This window comes from Macaca nemestrina, chromosome 17 (genome assembly GCF_043159975.1).
Source record: "Macaca nemestrina isolate mMacNem1 chromosome 17, mMacNem.hap1, whole genome shotgun sequence".
In the NCBI taxonomy this organism is placed as follows: Eukaryota; Metazoa; Chordata; class Mammalia; order Primates; family Cercopithecidae; genus Macaca; species Macaca nemestrina.
In genome coordinates, this window is record NC_092141.1 from 51489980 (window position 1) to 51504944 (window position 14965).

Here is a 14965-nt window from a genome sequence, read left to right on the forward strand (position 1 = left end):
AGATTAAAGTATAAAAACAGTATGACCATTTCAATATATGCAAAGAACATTTGACAAAATTAAACATCCATTTATGCTGCATACACGCTCTCAGCATCCATACATGCTCTTAGTAAACTAGGAATAGGATGGAACTCCTTAACTCAATAAAATATATTGACAAAAACTTACAGCTAACATCATACTTAATGATAAAAGACTGTCCACTTACCTCTAAGATAGGGAATGAGTCAGGGATATTTGCTGTTGACATTCTTGTTCAATATTGTACTAGAGCTCCTAGCCAGTGAATAAGGCAAGAAAAATAAATAAAAGACAGCTTAACAAAAGACAGAATATGAAACTATTTTCAGACAGTATGATTATCTACATAGAAAGTCCCAGTGAATCTACAAAAAAGTTGCCAGAATTAATAAGGGAGTTTAACAAGGCTGAAGGTCAAAATACAAAGTTCAACTGTATTTCTATACATAAGCAATGAACAATCGGAATTAAAAAAAAATTAAGTACCCTTTAGACTTGCACAGAAAAACATGAATTATGTCCAGCAAATTATGTTCAAGGTCTATATGCTGAAAACTACAAAACATTGATGACATAAAGTTAAACAGAAAAATGTCCCTTGTGTATAGATTATAAAACTCCACCTTGCTAAAATGTCAATTATCTTAAATTTGATCCATAGATTTAACACAATTACAATTAAAACCCTAGCCACATTATCTTGTAAAAATCAGCAAGCTCATTCCAAAACGTATATGGAAAACAAATGAACTACAGTAGCCAAAAACAACACTGAAAAAGACCAAAGTTGGTGGGTTCACTCTACCTGATCGCAATACTTAGTATAAAGATACAACCAAGACAGTGTGGTATGGCAATATAGATAGATAGATAGGGATAGATAGATAGATAGATAGATAGATAGATAGATAGATAGATAGATAAATAGATAAATAGATGAGAGAGAGAGAGAGAGAGAGAGAGAAATAGATTAGTGGTACAGAACAGAGAATTTAGAAAGACCCATGCAAAGAGTCAACTGATTTTTGACAAAGGTACAACAAAACTCAATTTAATAGATAAAGGATATTCTTTTCAACAAATGGTGCTAGAACAATTGGAGTTCAATATGTGGAATAAAAGAAAAACCATAACCCATACCTCACACCATACATAAATGTTAACTCAAAATGGACCACAGACCTAAAAGAAAAATGCAAAACTATAAAACTTGTGGAAGAGAATATAGGATAAAATTGTTGTGTCTTGAGTTAGACAAAGATTTCTTAGATATGACACTAAAAGAACAATCCATTTTAAAAGATTGATAAATTGGATTTCATAAAAATTAAGAACTTTTGCTATTTGAAAAACATTAAGAGAATAAAGAGAAAAGCCAAAGACTAGGAAAAATATTTGCAAGCACATATTTGATAAAGAACTTGTATTCAGAATATATACTCTTAAAACTTAATATGTAAACAAGCAGTCCAATCAAAAAAATGTAGAGAGACAGGGTCTTGCTCTGTCACCTAGGTTGGAGTGCAGTCGTACAATCTTGGCATACGGCAGACTTAGCCTCCTGGGTTCAAGTTATCCTCCCACCTCAGCCTCCTGAGTAACTGGGACTACAGGTGCACACTGCAATGACCAGCTCATTTTTGTATTTTGTTTATAGAGATAGGGTCTCATGATGTTTCTCAGGCTGATCTTGAACTCCTGGCCTCAAGTGATCCTCCTGCCTTGGCCTCCGAAAGTGCTGAGATTACAGGCATGAGCCACCATGCCCATCCTACCCAATTTTAAATTTGGGCAAAAGATTTGAGCAAATACTTCATCAAAGAAGATAACCAAATGTTGATAACATACAAAAAGATGCCCAACATCATAACTCATTAGAGAAATACAAATTAAAATCACAATAAGATACTACTACGAATTCATTAGAATGACTAGAAAAACAAAAACCTAACAATACCAAGTGCTAACAAGAATACAAAGTAACCAGAACTCTGAAAAATGTCTAGTGGGAATGCAAAATATTGCAGTCACTTTGGAAAACAGGTTGGCTAAAGTTAAATATATGCTCGTCATATGACCCAATGGCTTCGTCCTATTTACCCAAGAGAAATGAAAAATTATATTCACCAAAAACCTGTCCATGAATGTTTATAGTGGCTTTATATATAATTGCCAAAAACTGGAAACAAATTGGGTATATCTATATAATGGAAAACTAACTCAGCAATAAAAATAAGTACTTGACACACAAAACATTGATGAATCTGAAAACGCATGCTGAGCAAAAGAAACCAGACACAAAGAATCCATCCTGTTTGATTCAAGTTATATGAAACTCTAGAATAGGCAAAACTAAGCTATAGTGACTAAAAGTAGGTCAGTTATTGTCTGGGATCAGGGATGCCAGTAAGGAGCTCAAGAGAATTTTTGAAGTGATGGAAAGGTTCTCTATTTTGACTATGCAGGGAGTTAAACAGGTGTATAGTATACATTTGTCAAAACTCATGGCATTGTGCACTTAAAATGGATGCACTGCATTATATGTAATTTTATACCTCAATGTATCTGATTTAAAAAATGCATTATTGTCTTTGGAAGGTAGGAAGGATTGTGGCCGTGAACCTATTGTATTTAGTGCTTACATGAAACCAGGTTCTCCCAGAGGGATATCACTGCCCCTGCAGCTTCCTGACCACAGGACTCTTTTGGCATGCTCCTAGCTACCTTTCACTCCTTCTATCAAAATCATTGCTTACCCTTTTCTTTTTTTACTAACTCAGTTCATATTTTATTATTTAAAAAATGGAAATACTTTGTAAATGAAAAAGTGATACATATTTTTTCTTTTAAAATCTAGAGAGAGAGAACGTACTATTAACAAGCACATGTACCCGGGAACTTAAAGTATAATAAAAAAAAATAAGAGAAAACCCACATATCACTGCATACAATTGATTCTCTCTTCCCAGACATTCTTGTATTCCCTTTTTTAGACAGCTAATTTTAAAGTTAATTTTATCTCAACTGAATACACAAATTCACACTTCTTTTGAAAAATTAAAAAGGACAGGAAAAGCCAGAATTCTCTTTGACCACTTACCTCTTCCCCATTTCACCAGTCAAGATGTAATTATTATTACTGGAATGTGGATCCCAGCTCTTTTAAAAATACTTTTGTTTTAAAAATTTTATTTTCATATAGTCACACTTAAAAATTTTTTAAAATTTTATCTTACAGAATTTTCAGTGAAATCTTTAAACATGTATTTTTCGGCATGTCACCTCTTCCTATTCCCCTCTCCCACTTGTCTTATTTCTCAGCCCCACATCCCAGGAGCCCATGTAAACAACCTGGAGTGTACCCTTTTCTTTGTGCCCATGTCATCATACATGTGATGTATATACACATATGTATCTTCACATATATACATATGTAGGAGTTTTAATTTGTGTATGTGTACATTTATACATACACATACATATATATGTATTTTTCAAAGATATTTTACCTTATTCAACTGTGGTTCATAAATTTCTTCAAGCCACTTGTTAGACTCTGGGGTTACCTGTTCTAATGGCAGCCTAATTTTCTATGATATGATGTATATTGATATGTTAGTCCATAATTTTCCTAGTGATGGGGAATTCAACCATTATTATAATGCATATACCACTCTTATAAAGTTTATCCTTAAATATTTTTTTCCTATTTCCATTACTAAGTGCTTATTACTGGAGAGGAGGAGGCCTAGTGGTTTTTGTATATTTATCTTACATCCAGCCATCCTGCCAAAGTTTTCATGAATTTTAGTAGCAATTTTTCTGTATTCATTTTCTTTTACTGCAGTCTTTTAAAATTTCTAGAAATAAAATCATCTTTGTCTTTTCCTCCCAATGTTTATGTCTTTTGTTACCTTATTTTTTAGAAGGTTTAAGGTAATAATAGTGACAGCAGCACCACTACAACAAGTTCCTTATTTTAACAGAAATAGGTTTTGTGTTTCACAATTTAGAATAATTAATGTTGGTTTGGCAAATATTAATAGTCTTTTGGTAAACAGTGTTTTCTGTTTCAACTTTCCATGGTGTTATTAGAAAAAGCTGCCATATTTTTGAAATACTTTATCAGCATATATTATTATGGTCATATGGTTTTCCTCCTTTAGTTTGCTAGTAAAACAGATGTTGACAGATTTCCTGATGTTGAAGTGTCCTTGAATTCTTGAAAGAAGTCCTGCTTGGCCATATTAAATTACACTCTTGATATACTGTAGAATTCTACTAGCTAAAATCGTATTTCAAAATTTTACATCTGAGCTCCTAAGTCTGTAGATACATTTTTTGTTTTATTACTGTATTGGGTTTTGACATCAAAGCCATGTGTTTTATAAAACAGGAGAGCTTTCTTTCCATACTTCTCTATCATCTGGAATAGTTTAAATGGTACTGGAATTATTAGTTAGATAAAACTCATTTGGATCCAGTCTATTTTTCAGTATATATTTATCATTTCAGTATCTTTTATGATAATAAGTTTATCCTGGTTTTCCACTTCTTACTAGTTTTTGTAATTTATATTTGCTAGGAAATTTTCTGATTCCCCTGAATTTTTTGGTTTGTTGCCAATATTCATGCTTTTCTCTGTTATCTCCTTTCATATTCTTCATATTGTATATTTTTGCTCATTTCTCCTTTATTCGGAGGAGTTTGTCTATTTTATTACTGTTTATAAACATACAGCTTTTGGACTTATGTTTTCTATTCTATCGCTTTCAACTTCTATTTATCAATTTCTTTTTCTAGTATTTTTTTTTTGGTTGCTATTTGCTACCTTATTAAGGAGAATAAGTAATATATTCCTTCACCCAAAAAAAAATTCCATCTGAAGGCATTTCAAGTTTACATTTTTCCTCTGAGTACAGCTTTGGCTATACGCTATCAAGTTTGGGTATAATGTGTGTTTTCTGTTGCTTTTTGGCAGTTTGTAATCTTCTTTAACTTTTCTTTCTGATCCAACAGAATGTTTCTTAATTTTTACACAGTTACAATATTTATAGTCACATGTTAATTATTCGTTTCTAAAATTTTTTTTGGGTGGGGGTGCTGCTGGCCAAAATTTATTTGATTTTTATGTTCCATGAATATTAACCAAAAAAAATGTGCAACCTCTATTCAAAGAGCCATCAGATCAGGTTATATAGAGCCATCACATCAGGTTTACTAGTTGCATTATTCAATTCTTCTATGTCTTTATTTTTTGTCTATTGATTATATCTAGTTCTAAGAGAGGTATATTAATTTCTCTAATTGTATTTTTACTTTTTATCAAGTTCCCTGCATTTCTAGTGGCTTTTGATTTAAAGTATTCAGTTCCTCTGATAATTGGGACATAGAGTTTACTGCCACTATATCTTCTTAATAGATTGTGTCTTTTGTCATTACATAATATGCTGTGGAGTATTTTTAACCTTAAATTCCACTCTGATACTGACATTTCAATTCTCGCCCTTGTTTTTTGTATTTGCCTATTTTCTCTTTGTCACCCCTTTATTGTTAGCCATTTTCATCACTTTAAGTGTGTTTCTATACCTAGCACATAACTGGGTTTTGTTTTTTCTAAACACATCTATTTTGTAATGATAGAAAATTCAATCCATTCATATTTAGATAATGGTAGATTCAATTGATCTCATTCCTTCTATCCTACTTTGTGTATTATTTATTTTACATTGTTGTTTCTTCTTTTTCCTTCTAGTTTTTGCTGATTTGTTTTCTTTTTTTTTTTTTTTTTTTCTCCATGAAACATTAAAACAGGAAAGTTTGTTGTTCTCTAGCTTGGTATTGTCCTGCCTTTTTTTGGTGCATTTTGTTGACTCAGGTAGGCACTTAGGTTAGAAGCCTCACTCCCACCCTCCCAGGCACACTCAACACTGACGCTGATATTTGTCACCAGGCTTGAACCCGGGGCAGCAGGATGTATTGGAGATAGGGTTCCATTCTGCCACTCTGCAGTTGTACAACCATGGGCAAATTATCCACCTTATTTGACCGTTACAATGTAGATAGTCATGTGGCACATGTGGGACTAACCAGGGCACATGTATGATCCACTTGGCATACAGTTGGTGCTCCTGTTCCCTGCTCTGTCTCTCCTTAGGCTCCTGGGCTGGGTTTGGGCCTCCCCCTTCTTTGAGCTGAGCAATCAGGATGAGGAAGATGGCCACAATGGCCGGCCTCATGTGTCTGGCTCACTTCTCTCAGAATTCCTAAAAGGGATTTCTCACGTCAGCTCCCATTGGTCTTTCATTTCTGTGGGGCAGCAGGGATTATACTCTTCTCTCCTGCCCTTAAACAATGTAACGAGACACTGTGGAGGGCTGTCTGTGGACACACAGGAGGTGGGCCTGGAACCCAGTGCTCCTGCCTCCAGCTCCAGATAAAGGAATGCATCTTCTACTGTCTCCTCTAGGACCCCAGTGTAGTGGGAATACCTTAAAATTGTTAGTGCTTCAGCTTTTTTAAAGAATCTTGTCTAGCTGGTTTTCTGGTTTTCACTGGAAAGCCCATTTTACAAAAAAGATAAATTTGTTATATGCAGGAGACAGGAAGTTGGAGGAGGGACCCAAGAAGGCCATGTCCTGGAGACTACAGCTTTCCTGGGGGCCTTGAGGAAGCAGCTAAGGGACACTGGCAGGCATTGTCCTTCATCCATGCTTCATCCCTTGCACACCTCTTGGCCTGGTGTTTCTCTCCAGGGCTTCGAAGCTGAGGAATCCACTGATTCAGAGCATGCTGTAGCTGTCATCATCAGGTCTTGGGACTTGCCCTCAATGTACTGGGTGTCAATTCTTTTGTATCCTCTCATTTGTTTGGTAGAGAGAGGGGTGGAAAGCATTGCAGATGATCTATCTCTACATCTTTAGTTTTGTGATTCTGCTGATTTCCAGTAGGCAAAACTTTAACCTCCTTGAGGGCAGAGGTCTGATACCTGTTCAGATCCCTACTCAAGGGTTGTGGAATGTGGTTTGGCGCCTTCTCCCACGTGCTGTTGATAACTGAGGACAGCACCCAAGAAAGCCCCTTAGCTCCTTCCACCATCTGGGTCCTCTGATCTGCAGGACCTTTGGGGTTTATTCCCTGTCCACCCATGGGTTCTGTGTGCCTTCTGCTGTTAATCTACGCCACTCTCCCATCTGCCCTTCCATCTTAGTGCTCTCTTGCCACTTCATAAAAATGGTGCCACAAGCTCCCTGGGGACAAGGCAGGGGCTTCTTCCCTGCTGGAGGCCCGTGGCCAACATTCACGCTGAGGGGTGAGGGTGGCAGGTGCTATTTGATGAGATCCTCTCCCGCTCAAGCAAAACAACAGGTCTCCCGGAGCCCAGCCCTCCTCTGCAAGCAAAAGAATACCAAACAACTCTGTTCAAAACAGTTTATTTTATTTTATTTTTTTTTTGTCAGACAAACACATTGATTTCTGGACCACAGTAGAGGATGGAAACCTTTCACAAACTTATTTATTTGAAAATACAAATATAAAATTATACTTTCCACATCTGTGATGTGAGAGACTGCCATCCACATAGTAATTTTTTACAACAGGGCTTTAAGAAAGCCACACACAAAGACCTGAAAGATGCTTGAGATATATATATAGATAGATACATATATATGTATATATATAAAAAAAATACTCACTACCAAAGTTCTCATCAGTTTCATACTAAAGTATAAAAGTAAGGGTGAGGTCAGCCACAGTGCTAGGGAAAGTTTTATTTAGATACATTTATGTCCACATGAAACGCTTAGACTTGCATCCTATTACATATGGAATTCGGAGTTTACAATACACCATGAACGGCAGATTGGCTAGCCCACGCTACTTAAGAGGACACTCACAGATTCCACACGCGATGGTACATTATGTACAGAATACAGTAGTAGAGAACCTTCGAGGGAGGCTCTGGAACTTTTGTCTCTCAGCCTCCAGCCCCCTCCCCCATCATGCCCCTGCCTCCCGGAACTGAAATCCTGTCTGAGACAATACATTCTGATTATTTGATAGCCAGGTGTTTGGATTAAGGTTGCCCCCCCAGCCCCCGACAAGAGGGGTGGATTTTATTTATATGTTTTTGTGTTTTAGTTTACTTACTTTTTTTTGGTGGAAAAAAAAAAAAGAAAAAGAAAACAAACATATTACAGTATTAAAGTATTGCTTAACTTCCAGCGTCTCCTTGTGTAGTGTCTGTGCCCAGGACAGGGCTAAGCTGACGTCTGCTAGTTGTCTGCTTTGGGGTGAGGGTGGGGAAACCCGCCAGTGTCTTTCTTCAATGTGCTTGCCTGCAGTCAGTCCCTCTGCTCTACCCACTGTCTGCCTCCCTTGGAAGATAGCCTGGCTTGTGAAGCACATTCAAGAAAAAAAAAAAAAAAATCTCCCTTCCCCCACCAGCCCCCCACTCTCCCTCTGTCCCTGCGTGCCACTTGCAACCGATAAAAAGAAGTATGAGTTAGTGTTTCTTTTGTAAACAATTTCATATGCAATATAATACAGAAAGCATGGCTGACCTTCAATAAAAAATGTAGTAAACGATATTGCTTTATTCTTGAATATGCTGCAGTGAGTGAATGGCAGAATGAAGCAGTGTGGAGGTGGTGGAGGAGGCTAAGTCCCTAGCCCTCGTTTGCACTAAAGATCAAAATAGGTTTTGTTTTTCTATTTGGAACCAAAAATAAAATTTTTCCCCCCAAAATCCCCAAATGAAAAAGAACAACAAGCAAAACCCACCCCCAAGAAATCAAAAACAAAACAAAACCAAGAACAAAAACTGAACACCTTTCAGGTCATTAGAACCAACAATTACCCAATGATTTTTATACTAGTCTAGCAAGATGTGTGTAACATTCACTGGCTGTGATTGCTGTGCAGTGAAACAGTAAATTGACAGCAATAGAGCCATGCTACCTTAAAGTCCAAGCTACAAGTTCAAATTAAGATGAAGGTTATGAAGGATAAAAACGCAAAGGCCTGTTGGGGCTTTGTTTGAATCAAGCTAATGGGCGACTGGGATAGAGCGCGAGGCTGTTTGGTTTTCCCAATGGATATGAGGAAGGCCACGAGCCAAGTCTGTGGAAGCTGCTAGAGAGCAGACCAAGGCTTGGTCATATCCGTCAGCCCCATGCCCAGCTAGAACCGGGAATGGGTCCGGGAGCTAATGCCACTCACTCGCCTCTGCTTGGGAGGAGAGGAGTTCGGGGGTCTCAGGCAGATGGATCTGGAAGCCAGAAAGTCACCCGGTGGCTGTTTGATAATTCCGGGGAAAAGCCATCAGCCAAGAGGGTTTCTCCCCCAGGGAAGGCGAAAGGTGGTTCCCATGTTCGCCATTGAGCTTAACTGAAACAAAGACAAGGCTGAACATCAGTGCTAAAAGAATTTACAAAAATCTTTCAAAATGGACTTCTAGATGGATGGGGGGACTAACGTGAACCTTAAACCTAGGTAGCCACATTAAAACATATCGGATTTCCACAAGATTTGTGCTATGGGCTACTGGGTCTCTTCAAAAGGTATATAAACATCTAAAACATATTCACACAGATTATCAATTTCTTCTGAGCATTCTTAAAAAAATATTTTTCTCTTAGTAAAATCATTTTAATATACCATGCCTCCCTCTTTTAAAAAATAAATTAAAAAAATCCAGTTTTGCATATCTAGCATTAGCATTTAAGGTAGTATGGCACCCCTTCACAGTGGGGGGGGGGGGGGGGGAATCTACAAAACGCCGTAGAGTCCGCCGGCATTTTAACATGGTGAGACCTTGGGTTAGTTGAAACCACATCAGATCAGCTAAAATAAAATTAAACTTGAAATTGAAAAAAATAATTAAAGGAAAAAACTGCCCCAAAATTATTAGCTTTTTTTTTTTTCATAAATAAGAGAAAGTTCTATCCTTACTGGTCCTAAATCTGAATAACTATGTCTAATTTTTTTAAACCTTAATTATGTTATACCTATCAATATGTACTAGAAGAAAGAGGAGAAAAAAAGTCGCTACACTAGTACCAGGACAGCACGCTTACAAGATAGCCATTTTATACATTATTAACATACAATGATCAACAAAGAGTCTTCTATGAGGTGATGGGGGATGCAGAGAAAAGGAAGGGAAGTACAGTACATCACCAACATGGACAAAATAGGAATTAAATTCCCTCGTCTAAACACTGAATTTCTGGGAATTTACTATTTTTTCTTTCTTTCTTTTTTTTTTTAAATAAAACTTCTGTTTTGTTGTTTTATGACTTGAACAAGTTTTGATATTTTAAAAGCGCTCAGCATTTAATCTGGTTGTTTGGGGGAAAAGAAAAGAAACAAAGAAAGGAAAAAAGCAATAAAAAAACCTCACCAAACAACCTAACATTTTATTAGAAAAACAAAGAACATGATTTTTTTTTTTAATTAAAAAAAAATGTTGTTGCTGTTTCATTAGAATTGAAAAAGGCTTTTTTCTTTCTTTCTGAGTTAGCATTTTGGAGTCTTTAGTTTGAAGATGCTTTTGCCCTACCATGTCTGTGAATGTCTACATTAGTCTACGTTGTTAGTAAAATTTATAAAAATAGGAGTGCAGCAGCTCTTTATAATAAATGTCGCATTCAGTGTCTCATACTGGCTGTGCCTTAAGTACCAAATTTATAAACGTAACAATTTAAAAAATATTAATAAAACGTCAATATCACATTTTAAAAAAGAAAAAATATATATCCACACTACAATATGTTTTAATGCCATCTATTGAGTTGTACTTCTATAGTTGCTGTTGCCGACCTATTACCAATATTTAAAAAAAAGTTAAATTAAAAAATATCCTTCATCATAAGTATCTTTCCCCAACCGAGGACCATATATTATAACAGCCAAATGTTAAACATGTGCAAAGAGGAAACTGTCAGTTTTTCCCACCAGTCACAGTGCAGTGATGTTTATACTTTTTATTTTTAAAATTCTGTTTACATCTACAATAAATTAAAAAAAAAAATTCTTCCATAGCCTCTCTGGTGATACTTGCAGCACTGAGGTATTAAAAAAAATATATAAACCAAAAGGTTGCTTTCCTAATTTGTAAATAGAAAGTGAATGGAGAAAGGTTGTATTAATGCAGGCTTATCCACTCCTGGCCCATGGGCCCCCAGATCTGGGAGCGGGGTGGGGAGCAGGGGGAGAAGAGAGGCAAAGTGTCCTAGGAACCTTTGGAGGTGCTGAAATGATTGGACAATAGAAAATGATCAAATATTTAAAAATTAAGACTGAAAAAGAATATCCCCCCCACCCCACCCCCACCCAAGCCAAACAGGTGTGCTTTGAAACTTTAAATATGTTAAATATTAAAATTGTAGCTTTGTTTTTAAAAAACGTCTTGGGAAAAGCAGTTTTTCATATTTTAAATAAAAATCTAACTAGACGGTAACATTTGAAGCTGTGCACAGACAAGAGGTTAATAGGCTGGTACAACACTAATACAGTTCTTAGGTCTATCACACAGACAAAGGAGCTAAACAGTGCTCTAACTTGTCCTGGGGTGGTCCTGGCAGCTGGGCGATCTTCATCTCAGTAACTGACTTGGCCAACGTTCCCTTCCCGCCTCCTTCCACAGAGCATCAAACTGCCTGGGACCGACTCCCTCACAAAAATATTTTTGATTCTCTCTTTCTTAATAGTTTCTATGTAGTTAATGGAATTGTATTTACAACATTTCTTTTTTAGAATTCACAATTTCAAAAAACCTTATAATATCACCTCTTTCAACAGAAAAAAAGCACTTATAGAAAAGGAGGACACCCAAAACACTGTCGTCCTTACCTTATTGCCGAAAATAGATAGACTCAGATTAACAAAGAGACATCACAAAAAGAACTGCTAGAGAGTCTGTGAATTAGCTTACTACATCTCACTTCTACAACGCAAAATAGAAAGCTCATGCCCACCTCCCGCCCCGCACTTCACAACTTTGCTTCAGTGTGTGCTCAAGTTCCACCTGAAAATTCATACAGTCTCAGAATTGGTACCAAAATAGGGAGAGTAATATTACCATCTCAGCATCCTTTAAAAGTGAGAACAGAACCAAAACAAGCAAAAAAAAAAAATGTTTAAGAAAAAATAACTCCTTAATATAACAATTATACTATAGTTAGCTTTGAACTAGATATTAAAGCTATGTGACTACTGGACTAAGTCAAAATCACTACCAAATGTGATTCAAAGAGATTTAAAAGGAGAATGGGAAGAGAGGAAGGGAGAGGGAAACCATCAAGAAAAACAAAACAAAACAAACTGAAATCATGGGTTATATACACATTTAAAAGCTGTTGTCTTATATTACAGCAGATTCGTGAGATGATGAGATGTAGTCAACCCTCGATCCGAAGTGAGCCATCTCTGGTTGGGATGGGGAGTGAGGCTGGTGGGGGTCCAGGTCTGAGGACATCACCTAAACAAAGGGCCACTCAGAAACTTCGCCCAGTCTTGCCTGGACATCCAGGTATGCTCTGCAGGGTGGGGAAGGCCAGGATGTCCAGAAGAAAACATAAAATGGAGGGGAGAGGGGAGGAGAAAGAAGTGTCAGACAAGTATGAGATTTCCTCCACTGTTTTAACTAGAGTTTCAAAGATGGACTTCATTGCACTACTGAATATGTATGAAAATCACCTGGCTAGAAGCCTACTGAGATCACAGCTTTGGAAATCTGACACCTAAACCATGCCTGATACTGGGGAGAGGACAAGGTTACAACTCTTCTTGCTGATTTGATACAGTACCATAGGGTTCTTGAGGTAATGGTGGGAAATGTGGTCACAGGGGTTGCAGCCAGATGGGCCAACTGCCCATTGACCAGAGATACCTTTTTTCTGTTTAAACTTCTGTTTCCAAAGCTAAATGTTAAAAACAAACAAACAAACAAAAAAAACCCCGCAAACTTTTGCCTTTATTTTTTTATTTTTTTATTTTTTTGAGACGGAGTCTTGCTCTGTCGCCCAGGCTGGAGTGCACTGGCCAGATCTCAGCTCACTGCAAGCTCCGCCTCCCGGGTTTACGCCATTCTCCTGCCTCAGCCTCCCGAGTAGCTGGGACTTCAGGCGCCCGCCACCTCGCCTGGCTAAGTTTTTGTATTTTTTTTAGTAGAGACGGGGTTTCACCGTGTCAGCCAGGATGGTCTCGATCTCCTGACCTCGTGATCCGCCCGTCTCGGCCTCCCAAAGTGCTGGGATTACAGGCTTGAGCCACTGCGCCCGGCCAACTTTTGCCTTTATTAGATACCCATCAATAACTTTTAAATGCAAACTTACGCTAAAAGATCATACCACATACCAAAAACTAAAGGTCATGACACTAAAAATATACAACAAATAACCAGCTTTGGTTACAGGAAACAAAAACAGGCCCAGGATTCACAGATGCGTTAATTGAGTCTCCCTGAATTGACTGCGGGTGGGGGGTGGGGGGCGGGGGGCGGGGAGCGGGGCCTGGGCTCCTCTTTTGTGGATGGCGCTAAATGTCAGAGGGTCACCTCTGTTGGGGACAATGTGTGTGTCTGACCAGTCTTTCCTAACTGCTGTGGTGCAGCCACGTGGCTCTATGAGTTCACCTAATCCATTTTGGAAGGGGGTGAGTTGCTATCACACTCTTGGCTACTTCGTCCTTCTCTGGAAATTGAGTCCTAGACTTAGATGAGGGAGGATGGGCTGGTAGCAGCCTCCCCCATCCCATTCTATCCCGCCCCACCCCTATGGAAAGGCTTTAGTGGCCTTGGGGGTACATGGAGCTGTGGGCAGGAAGCCCTACACCACTCCTTCTCTTCCAAGGGAGGTAAGGAGGGAGCACAGGCAGCCCCAGTGCCTGGCCTTTCAAGGGTCTGCTGTGCCTCGTAGTTGTTTAACCCCCTCTTCATGTGACTTCACAAAGGGCTGGAGCCATCTTCAGTCTCCGGAGTTCTTGGTGATATCAGTTGTCCCTGCTCCCAGAGAAACCTTACTTCCTCTGGGCCCCCAAACCCAGCTTAATTAGTAGCGAGTAGCTTTCCTTCAAACTGTTAGTGGCCTCTGGCTCTGGCCAGCAATGGCTGGGTCAGTGGTCAAGGGGAAGTGGAGGCGAGGGGTGGGGGAATTCACACACATGGTTTATTTGGTTAACAGAGGCAGTTGCGTTAGTTGAGGTGATCCCTTAGCAGCAACATTAGAGAAATCCAAGAGATTTATGGAGCTCAACTCAACCCAGTTCTCCACCTGGTCCGACTCAGGAGCCAGGAGCAATCCCTCACTAGGAGAGAGGCATCCAACGAAGTGCAAGCCCGAAGTGGCCAGTTCATCTCCAGCCTTGTTTCTCCTACCTCCCAACTCCAAGAGTGAAAGGCTCTGGTGCCCCTGTGGGATTTTCCTAGTGGAATACATTGCCTGGCCTCAGCTGTCACCCTCTCTTTTCCAGAGACAGATCCATGTTGCAACCTCACACACTTAATGTGCTAACACAGTACACATCTAGTGCTTTCACAAGGACAACCCCCTCCCTTGCTGGTGTTCTTCCCAAGAAGGACAGATACTCACTTCCACAGGAGTGTGTGGCAAGGGGCTCCCTCACTGCCCCAACCTCCCTCTCCTCTCTTCCATCCCCTCCACATCCCCATCAAAGTGATTGAAAAAATGTTTAATTAACTTGAGCTCAGTTTAAAAGGTTAGGAAACTGGCAGGGATCCAAATCCACGTTACACAGGTGATGTCGTTAATTTAATTTGCTTTTCGTGCAGTAATCTGGATAATTACTCAGCAGTTACTGGCAAAAATGTTTTCTTTTCACTAAAAGATGGAGTCTGACTGTTTGACTGCATGAACCCCATTGGCTGAGCCCCAGCAAGGCCTGGGGAGCTGAAGGGGCCCAGCAACTCACAGGGCCA

The 14965-nt window shown here is 38.7% G+C and overlaps 1 protein-coding gene and 1 non-coding gene across 11 annotated transcripts in view; one reads left to right on the top strand and one right to left on the bottom strand.

The window, feature by feature from the left end:
- The first annotated feature begins 6526 nt into the window (after window positions 1–6526).
- LOC112425761 (U7 small nuclear RNA) lies at window positions 6527–6591 on the top strand. The gene has a single exon (XR_003016905.1). It is a non-coding gene; the product is annotated as a U7 small nuclear RNA (small nuclear RNA).
- Window positions 6592–7443: 852 nt separating this feature from the next.
- LOC105476798 (musashi RNA binding protein 2) overlaps window positions 7444–14965 on the bottom strand; it is a 432533-nt gene continuing 425011 nt past the window's right edge. For 8 of the 10 annotated variants that reach the window (XM_011733001.3, XM_011732999.3, XM_011733000.3 and 5 more), the window contains one exon: window positions 7444–12566. Coding sequence is in view for 3 of the 10 variants with exons in the window: in XM_071082895.1 (XP_070938996.1) it covers window positions 12505–12566 (62 nt within the window). In the remaining 7 variants the exon portion in view is untranslated. The remainder of the gene's footprint in view (window positions 12567–14965) is intronic. The other 2 variants (XR_984257.3, XR_984258.3) reach the window with 1 other exon arrangement.